The 9,636-nt window shown below is 39.4% G+C and overlaps 1 protein-coding gene across 2 annotated transcripts; it reads left to right on the top strand.

Moving 5' to 3' along the window:
• Window positions 1-457: 457 nt before the first annotated feature.
• On the top strand, window positions 458-9,155 carry LOC127623613 (actin-related protein 10-like). 2 transcript variants are annotated; one of them, XM_052098022.1, is made up of 13 exons: window positions 458-619; window positions 1,865-1,937; window positions 2,063-2,145; window positions 3,180-3,288; window positions 3,379-3,486; window positions 4,229-4,296; window positions 4,379-4,458; window positions 5,906-5,941; window positions 6,023-6,102; window positions 6,420-6,493; window positions 6,676-6,757; window positions 7,795-7,996; window positions 8,340-9,155. In XM_052098022.1, exons 1-13 carry the CDS (start codon window positions 543-545, stop codon window positions 8,519-8,521), a joined length of 1,254 nt encoding a protein of 417 aa, XP_051953982.1. In that variant the 5' UTR covers window positions 458-542; the 3' UTR covers window positions 8,522-9,155. The 2 variants fall into 2 exon arrangements, with proteins under 2 accessions (XP_051953982.1, XP_051953981.1); XM_052098021.1 differs by having other exon boundaries at window positions 5,900-5,941.
• The last annotated feature ends 481 nt before the right edge of the window (window positions 9,156-9,636 follow it).

Genomic DNA, 9,636 nt, shown 5'->3' with positions numbered 1-9,636 from the left:
TCCATTTACTTCCACTGTAAGTGTAATTGTGAGATTATTTTTTTAATAAAGTAGGTACAAATTCAAATTATTGTGGTAATCAATGTTATGCCACAAATGCTGTCGATTAAACGTGTCGACGGAACCCTAAACATTCCTTTAAAGGTTTTAGTAATGTTTTTATGTTGTAACGCTTGCACAGGCGCCTTCGGCTCTAAGAGCGGATCTGAGTTCAGTTTTACGCACTTAAATCCCGTGTGATTGAGCGGTGAGTAACATGTGAAAAACTGATCTCAGATCAGAACACGCCCATTGCATTACACATTTTATTATTTCATATAATACATACAAATAATGTCGTGTCTGTTAATGTATACAATATACGTGTTGGATAATATTTTAAAAATTGTTTTAAAGGGACTTTTATGTTTTTGTTTATTTGTATTCAGGCAAATGAAGGGCAGTCCTTGTGAAGGACCCCGTCCTGTTGTGATTGTCGGCGCTGTATCTGTTTTTTTAATCCTCTCTATTTCTGATATTTTTATTCATTTATAAGCATTAAAATGCCCTTGTTTGAAGGCTTGGGTAGTGGAGGAGAGAAGACCGCAGTGGTCATTGATTTAGGAGCGGCGTACACAAAGTAAGTGACCGTTAATTTAGGGAGTGTAAAATAAACGAGCACTTCTTTCGTGAGTACAATCAATGTGTTGTTTTCATCATATAGCTACATATATGTGTTCAATAAACTATTGGAAGGTTGCACAGAAATAGTGAAGCTGAGTTATGCTTCACTAATCAAAATGTACCATATACAATAGTAGTACCATAATCAGTGTTGCGTGTAATCTGATTACAAAGTAACTGTAATCTAATAACGTTTTTAAGTAAGTAGTGGGACGTATTACAATCGAAATTCTTGCATTTAGATTAAAGTTACTCCGTTTCAATTAAGTTGAATATTTAGTATTAAGTACATTACTTGGGTTACACATTTCTAAAATAATATTTTTGGATTGGTACACATTTCAAACATGTGTTTATATTATGTACTCCAGTTTTCTTTTCTGTGTCAGCTGATGGGATAACAATGAACAAGGAAACATGCATACATACATACATTCACAATAATACAAACATTATTGTGAATATAATTAAAGTAATATTCTGAGTTCAGCTCAATCAGCAGCATTTGTGTCATAATGTTGATTACCATAAAAATTAATTTCGACTCGTTCCTCTTTTTCTTTAAATCTGTGTTACGGTGGGACACTTACAATGGAAGTAAATGTGGAAATTTTTTTGAGGGTTTAAATGCAGAAATTTTAAGCTTATAATTTTATAAAAGCACTTACATTAATTCTTCTGTTAAAACTATTATTTGAGATGTAAAGCTGTTTAAATCGTCGTTTTATAGCAGTTTTTGGGTTTACAGTGTTTCGTCGTCATGGCACAAAGTTCTAAAACTGTTCTTTACACCGATGTTGTTAATAAGTGATTTTATCATACTAAAATCATGTTAACACATTGTTTATGTCTGGTGTCTATTCTTTTCAAACAGTGAGTATTTTACTATTTACAGATTATTAACCCCATTCACTTCCATTGTAAGTGTCTCACCGGAACACAGATTTGTGGGGTTTTTTTAAAGGAAAGGAGGGACGAGTTGTTTTTTTTTTTTTAGGTAATTGGCATTATGTCGAGTGTAAATAGGTTTTTGAACATGTCTGCAGATGTTTTATTATTTATTTACAAATATCTTACCATGTTTATGGACATCTTGCATAAATAAGGCCTTAATGTGTAGTTGAGTATTGGGCACGCAGGTTATTTCTTTGGTACAGACGGATGAAAGGTTTTGTTCTGTTTTCTTGTTTGTGATGTGTAGATGTGGTTTTGCTGGAGAGACGGGGCCGAGGTTCATCATTCCCAGTGAAATTAAACACCCTGGATCTCAAAAGGTGAGTCTGGAGGAAGGTTGTTAATATACTTAATCTTAAGAGATTTCAGATTTGGCTTTTTATCCTCAAGTGTCTTCCAGGGAGAGTGCTTCTAAGTTAAATCCATTTGTCTCCCGCTTTTCCAGGCTGTTTGTGTCGTCCAGTACAACATCAACACAGAGGAGTTGTATGCTGTTCTGAAGGAGTTCATTCATCTGCTGTACTTCAGGTAGGAGGGATACAATGTGTTTTAGTGATATTTGTTTAAAGGGACAGTTCACCCAATAATGATAATTCTCTCATTGACTCATTGACATGTATGCATCTGCCAGACTAATCCAAAGTGATTTACAGAGCGCTTATTACAGGGACAATCCCCCCGGAGCAACCTGGAGTTAAGTGTCTTACTCAAGGACACAATGGTGGTGACTGTGGGGATCGAACCAGCAACCTTCTGATTACAAGTTCTGTGCTTTTACCACCACTCCAGCACGACTCAACCTCATGTCATCTCTAACTCAAATTACTTTCTTCCTTCTTTGAAACAACAAAAAAGATATTTTAATGGAGATATGATCTTGTCTGTTTGTCCATTCAATGCAAGTGAATGGTGACCAGAACTTTGAAAAAGCTCATAAAGGCAGCATGAAAGTAATCCATACGACTCCAGTGGTTTAATCCATGTTTTCTGAAGCGATCCAGTTGGCTTTAGATGAGAACAGACCAAAATGTATCACCTTGCCATCGCAGTCTTCAGGCACGATCATGATTTCAATCTCGATTACACTTCCTAGTGCTTGATGCACGCACGGAACGCAAAACATGATGCTAGTAAGTGTAATCGAGCTTGAAATCATGATTGCCAAGGAGAACGCTGATGTCAAGATTTACAGTGAAAAATTTTACATTTTGGTCTTTCTCTCCCAAAATCGTTTGTATCGTTTCAGATTACATGGATTAAACCACTGGAGTATTATGGATTACTTAAACGCTGCATTTTTTGATCTTTGGTGCTTCAAAGTTCTGGTCACCATTCACTTGCATTGTATGGGCAAATAGATATCTTGTGATCAGCTGAAGAAAGAAAATAATACGAGTTTGAGATGACCGAGAGATGAGAGTAAATGATGAGAGAATTCTCCTTTTTGGGTGAATTATTCCCTTGGTCATACCTGCAGTAAAAAGCACATGATGTAGACGGTTTTATTTGTGTTTCTCTCTCATGATTGTGTCTGAACTCATGATGCTGTTTTCTCCCTTCAGGCATTTGCTTGTGAATCCTCGTGATCGGCGTGTGGTGATCATTGAATCCATCCTGTGTCCGTCGCACTTTAGAGAAACGCTCTCCAAAGTCTTCTTCAAACATTTTGAGGTTAAACTTCAAGTCTTGCTCTTCTCCTCCGCCTCAGATCCACTACGATATGTTTAAACCGAGTGTTTGTTGTTTTTGTGTGTGCTGTAGGTTCCGTCGGTGCTGTTTGCTCCGAGTCACCTGATGTCTGTTATGACTCTGGGCGTTCAGTCTGCTCTCGTGATGGATTGTGGCTACTCCGAGACTCTGGTGCTACCGGTATCCATTTCTGTCGACCAGTGTCCCTGGTCTTATTGTGAATGAGTGATCAGTGCATGTTATTTATATATGTCCACCTCTAAATGACTTTCCTTTTCAGGTGATGCCTTTTAGGCTGATTATTGATTCATGTTAATCAATAGCCAAACAGCTGTAGCAAATTTACGTTTACATTTATGCATTTGGCAGATGCTTTTATCCAAAGGGACTTACAGTGCACTTATTACAGGGACAATCCCCCCGGAACAACCTGGAGTTAAGTGTCTTACTCAAGGACACAATGGTGGTGACTGTGGGGATCAAACCAGCAACCTTCTGAGTACCAATGTATTATACAGAGCACTTATTACAGGGACAATCCCCCCCGGAGCAACCTGGAGTTAAGTGTCTTACTCAAGGACACAATGGTGGTGACTGGGGATCAAACCAGCAACCTTCTGAGTACCAATGTATTATACAGAGCACTTATTACAGGGACAATCCCCCCCGGAGCAACCTGGAGTTAAGTGTCTTACTCAAGGACACAATGGTGGTGACTGTGGGGATCGAACCAGCAACCTTCTGATTACCAGTTATGTACTTTAGCCCACTATACCACCACCACTCCAAATGAAATTTGAACACAGATGGAACGACTATAATGTTCTCAGACTATATTTACTTTCAAATGTCTAAAGCAACCATGAGCACAGTATCATCTGATGCGGTTGGATGTGAAAAGATGACCTTAACGGTTTATTAGATCTATGAAGGGATTCCGATCCTGTCAGCCTGGGAATCGCTGCCAATGGGAGGAAAAGCCATTCATAAGTAAGTCCAGAATGTCACATCATATCGGTGTTCTCCGCTGAACTAATGTGTGTCTGACGCATTTTCTTTTGTGCTTTTGCAGGGAGTTGCACAGTCTGTTGTCCGAGCAGTGCACAGTGGGCACAGACGCTGGCACAAGCCTCAATCTGCCCTCCGTTATTAGTAAGAAATATCTGTGTGTTTGAAATGCAGTACCCGTATTTAATGACTTAAAAATTTTATGTGGTGCAGTAAAATGCATTAAAATAGTTTCCTATAAAGATTGAGCACCACTCAATGTTTTCAAACGTATGTTTCAAGGTGAAAAATATTTTTGACATCATGAATTTTAAAGTCAAGAATATTTTCGTGTTGTCATGGTTGCACCAGATGACCTGAACCAAATGTGCCTTTTTCATTAGAATGTTAAAATATTGGTATTTAATGATGTGATACAAATTCAAGAGACTCTGGGCTGGCATTAAAGGGTTAAACGTTCAGTGCACCAAGTCATGTGACAAAGCAACATGGTGCCAATCGTAGGCGAGTTTGTCTTTGGGAGAAACGGCAAGAACTACATCTGGTCAGAATCCAGCTCAAGTTTTCACATTAAAACCTATTTGAGTCAAAAGATTAGAGTCTCTAGTTTCATCCGATATACCATTTTAGAAATTGCATCGATTTATCGCGAAACCACACGCTGTTAAACACAATGACCACATACGTGGCCAATAGGACTAACTTTCCATAAAACTCCTACATTCAATGCAAGTATCCAAAAACTGATAAGTGTCTTTCAGAGGCTTTATATGGAGTTATGATGAAAATAAGATTCATTTCAAACTGTTCTGAGACCAGTGCAGACAGACCGCACACTGGAGGTTAAGTCATGCACTAAATAGGGAGCAAGGGAGCATCCTATAGCTCTCTATAACTGTTCTGAGACCAGTGCAGACAGACAGCACACTGGAGGTTAAGTCATGCACTAAATAGGGAGCAAGGGAGCATCCTATATCTCTCTATAACTGTTCTGAGACCAGTGCAGACAGACAGCACACTGGAGGTTAAGTCATGCACTAAATAGGGAGCAAGGGTGCATCCTATAGCTCTCCTATAACTGTTCTGAGAGCAGTGCAGACAGACAGCACACTGGAGGTTAAGTCATGCACTAAATAGGGAGCAAGGGAACATCCTATAGCTCTCCTATAACTGTTCTGAGACCAGTGCAGACAGACAGCACACTGGAGGTTAAGTCATGCACTAAATAGGGAGCAAGGGAGCATCCTATAGCTCTCCTATAACTGTTCTGAGACCAGTGCAGACAGACAGCACACTAGAGGTTAAGTCATGCACTAAATAGGGAGCAAGGGAGCATCCTATATCTCTCTATGCAGTTAAGTGCGTTCACTCCTTAAATCTGATCAAAAGTTCAGTTTCAGGCTGCAGATGATGTTTGGACACTCAACATGTTTGACACACAATATCATAATGACTTTGAACTCAGTCATTGAAAACCTGTTCATAGAATCGGTGTATTTAAGTCATTGTTTTGTGTGAATTGCGTTTGTAAAGCGGACTAAAAAAAACGAGCGTCACGTCATTGACCCTTTGTCTTTTATTTGAGTCACAGGTGCTATTTCGGAGGACGTTGTGGAGGATATTAAAGGTCAGTAGTACACTGAACTCATTCACATGATTTGTCTCCAGTTTGGTGTTTGCTCTATTTTTCACGTGTTTGTGTATGTAGTGCGGATGTGTTTTGTTAGCGACTTGCAGAGAGGCATGAAGCTCCAGGAGGCCAAATTTAACATGGATGGATCAGCTGAGGTGAGAGAACATGCTTGGAAACCTTATTAGACATGCTTTCACACTTTCTACACGTGTAGTATTGAATATCAGCATGAGGTCTGGTCCACTTTAGACATGTGATCAGGCTCACATCTTTTTGTTTTTATGTGCCGTTTAAGGGTGGGTTTGTGTGAGATATACCACAATAACAAAGCTAAAACTCTTGCACAGCAGTGGTGCCCCTGCGACCAGCTCTACAGAAGACATTGTGTGTTCATCCTAAAGTAATAAATGCTGCGATTAAGTTAAAAACAAAGTACAATGTACCATTTTACTTCTTGTTTCTTGTCCATCAGAGACCTGCTCCTCCTCCAGATGTAGAATACCCATTAGATGGTCAGAGGATTCTTCACGTTAAAGGATGCATCAGGTAAACGCCTGCAAAACACATGTCCTTTTTCATTTAGTGAACTCAGATTTCAGTCGTGAGATCACAAGTTCAGTGTCTGTTCTCCTGTAAACCGGGATGGTCTCTCTTACAGACAAGGTTTGTCTCTTAATCTGACCCACATGCAGAGTGATTCTAAATCCAACGTGTTTCACTGTTTCCAGAGATTCTGTGGCTGAGATGTTGTTTGAACAGGATAACGAGGAGAAGTCCATCGCCACTCTGCTGCTCGACACTCTGGTTAAGGTACCAAACATTAGAACTTCAGATCGGCTTATTGTCTGTTGCGGCGCTACACACATTTTGTCCGAACACATCCGAGCACATGTACAGTTAAAGGCAGTGCTAAATCTAATCATCCATTTAGCATCGCACACTTGCCCTGACGGTGTCTTAGACGTGTTTATGAACATTTCAGTCTTTAAACGATGTGATGCTTGTTAGTGGTGTTTTCTAATCATGTGTGTTGTTGAGAGAGGTGTGCTGATACTTTACAAACAGATCACACTTACCATTTACACCTGGAAAAACCCCATAGACTTACATTGGAGGAGGAACTCCAGTCAGATCTGGAGAACAGAAATCACAGAGACTCGAGACACTTAAAGGAATATTCCAGATTTAATCTCTATCAGCAGCATTTGTGTCATAATGTTGATCACCACAAAAATGTATTTCGACTCGTCGCTCGTTTTCTTTAAATGTGTTCCAGTGAGACACTTCCAATGCAAGTCACTGGGGTTTAATCTGTAACATTAAAATACTGTTTCACAAGTATAAACACAAGACATAAACAATATGTGTGTTAACATGATTTTACTGTCATTAAATCACTCAATGACCACATCTGTGTGAAGATAGACAATTTTACTACTTTGTTGCCATGACGACTTAACACCATAAACCCTGATGCGACAGTTGTAACTATTTAACAGCTCAAATAATACACACGTTTTTAACAAGAATTAATGTAGATGCTTTCTGCCTTTCAAACCCTCCCAAAATTGGCCCCATTGACTTCCATTGTGTCTCACCGGAACACACATTTAAAGAAAACGAGCAACGAGTCGAAATACATTTTTGTGCTAATCAACATTATGCCACAAATGCCTTCGATAGATTAAATCTGGAATATTCCTTTAAACATCAACTCGGAACACCTTCGCAGTGCCCTAGCAACTGCATAACGACATGCTAAAAACAACTCGGACCGTCATAGCAACCACCCACAACACTCTAGCATCAGTGTTCCCAACATTCCTCTTGTTTGTTGTTCTCTTCAGTGTCCCATTGACACTCGTAAGGTTCTGTCAGAGAACTTGGTGATAATCGGTGGGACGGCCATGCTACCTGGGTTCCTGCACCGCCTGCTGGCTGAGATCCGCACGCTGGTGGAGAAACCGAAGTACAGAGATGCTCTAGCTACCAAGAGCTTCCGTATCCACAGCCCACCAGCAAAACCCAACTGCACCGCCTGGTTAGGAGGTAAGCGAGGAAGGCACAACAGAGCGCTACTCGTACCTGCTGGGCTGTTTTCATGCTTTGTGTGAACCAGTTCCGTTCCACTAGAGATTGGGTATTATGATCGACTAGTGGGGAAGACTAGTTTCAGGTTAGATTCGATTATTTTAGATTGATAAAGTCAGTGCTGACCAAGTGTTGTCATTAGAGACAAGGAGTTGTGAGCAATGCATTAAACTTTAACAAGCAAACTTGTGTTAGGTCAGATTGCTTTCATGCAACAGAAATGAGTTTTATAACAGCTCATGATGTGTTTTATGCAATAATACGATTGAATGCCAATGTGATGTTTTGTTTTCCTACGTAGGTGCTATATTTGGAGCTTTGCAAGACATCTTGGGCAGTCGGTCTGTGTCCAGAGACTACTACAACCAGACGGGCCGCATCCCGGATTGGTGCTGTCTCAGTACCCCCCCACCCGATTTAGTTTACGAGGCAGGAAAAACCCCCCCACCTCTGATGAAAAGGGCTTTTTCCACCGAGAAATGAGCCACATTCTGTGCGTCCTGTCTGTCTGCTCGTTCACAGATGCTCTTTTATGTTTATGCCATATTACCGACAGAGATGACTCATGTTTCATGTTCTGTAATAATCTAAAGTCCATCAGACTTGTCAGCTGCACTTAATATGAAGACTGGGACAAAACCACCAGAGGGCGATCAGCAACACAACAGATCATCTGCAGTACTAATATATGGTTGTGAATGTAGCAGTGGTCTTGTACAAACATCTTTAAATGGAAACGTTAAAGGAAATTGAGAGAAATGTGCCAATTCAGCTGCTTTTATGTAAAACTCATTGCAGGGAATGCCATTTACCTGGCCTGAACAATTTCTGTTATTCTCTGTAATGCACAGAGTTTGGGTCCATTTCTTTTCTTCAACATCTGTGTCTGTTCTAATGCAAGGAAAGGACATGAAAGGTTTCTTGATCATAGATGTCAAGAGAAAATAAATCCAATATGTACTATCAATTATATTTAACCACAGCTTTGAAACTTTCAGTGTGTTAAAGGGGTATTTATTTGGTTTCTAAAAGAATAAACATTCCAAATATAGTCTTTGGATCTTTTGTTGTTTGTTGACTGATAATTTAACCCTTGTGCGTCAATAAAAAAAAAGTTACTCAGATCTGCGTCAAAAAACTGCCATAATTATTTTCCACTTTCAATTAGTTATATATATTTTTTTCTGATCATAACTACCAAATATATATATATATATATATATATATATACACTTATTTTAGTTGCATCATGTATTCAGTTGTCCTGCAGGTCTCTATAATACAGTAAATGGTAAATTGGGGAAAAGCTTGTATTTGCTCCACAGGATAAACATGAGGGAAATGGCGCCATCTGGTTGAAATATTAAAAATGTACATTTTGAAGACAGGGCTCCGGAATGAAAGTATAATATCATATATTTCATGATTTTTGTCCTGAAGGTCCCGAGTGTGACTTTTGTGTACACAGGGTGTTATAGATGTATTATAGGAACTGAGTTTGAAATGTCAAAATTACCCCCAAAATACACACCTCTGGCAAAACTTGTGCCATTGGCATTAACAGAGCCAAAATTATCGAAAGACAATGTCCCGAAGGT

The sequence above is a fragment of the Xyrauchen texanus genome, chromosome 30, assembly GCF_025860055.1.
Source record: "Xyrauchen texanus isolate HMW12.3.18 chromosome 30, RBS_HiC_50CHRs, whole genome shotgun sequence".
Taxonomy (NCBI): Eukaryota; Metazoa; Chordata; class Actinopteri; order Cypriniformes; family Catostomidae; genus Xyrauchen; species Xyrauchen texanus.
This window is presented reverse-complemented; position numbering and strand designations above follow the sequence as displayed.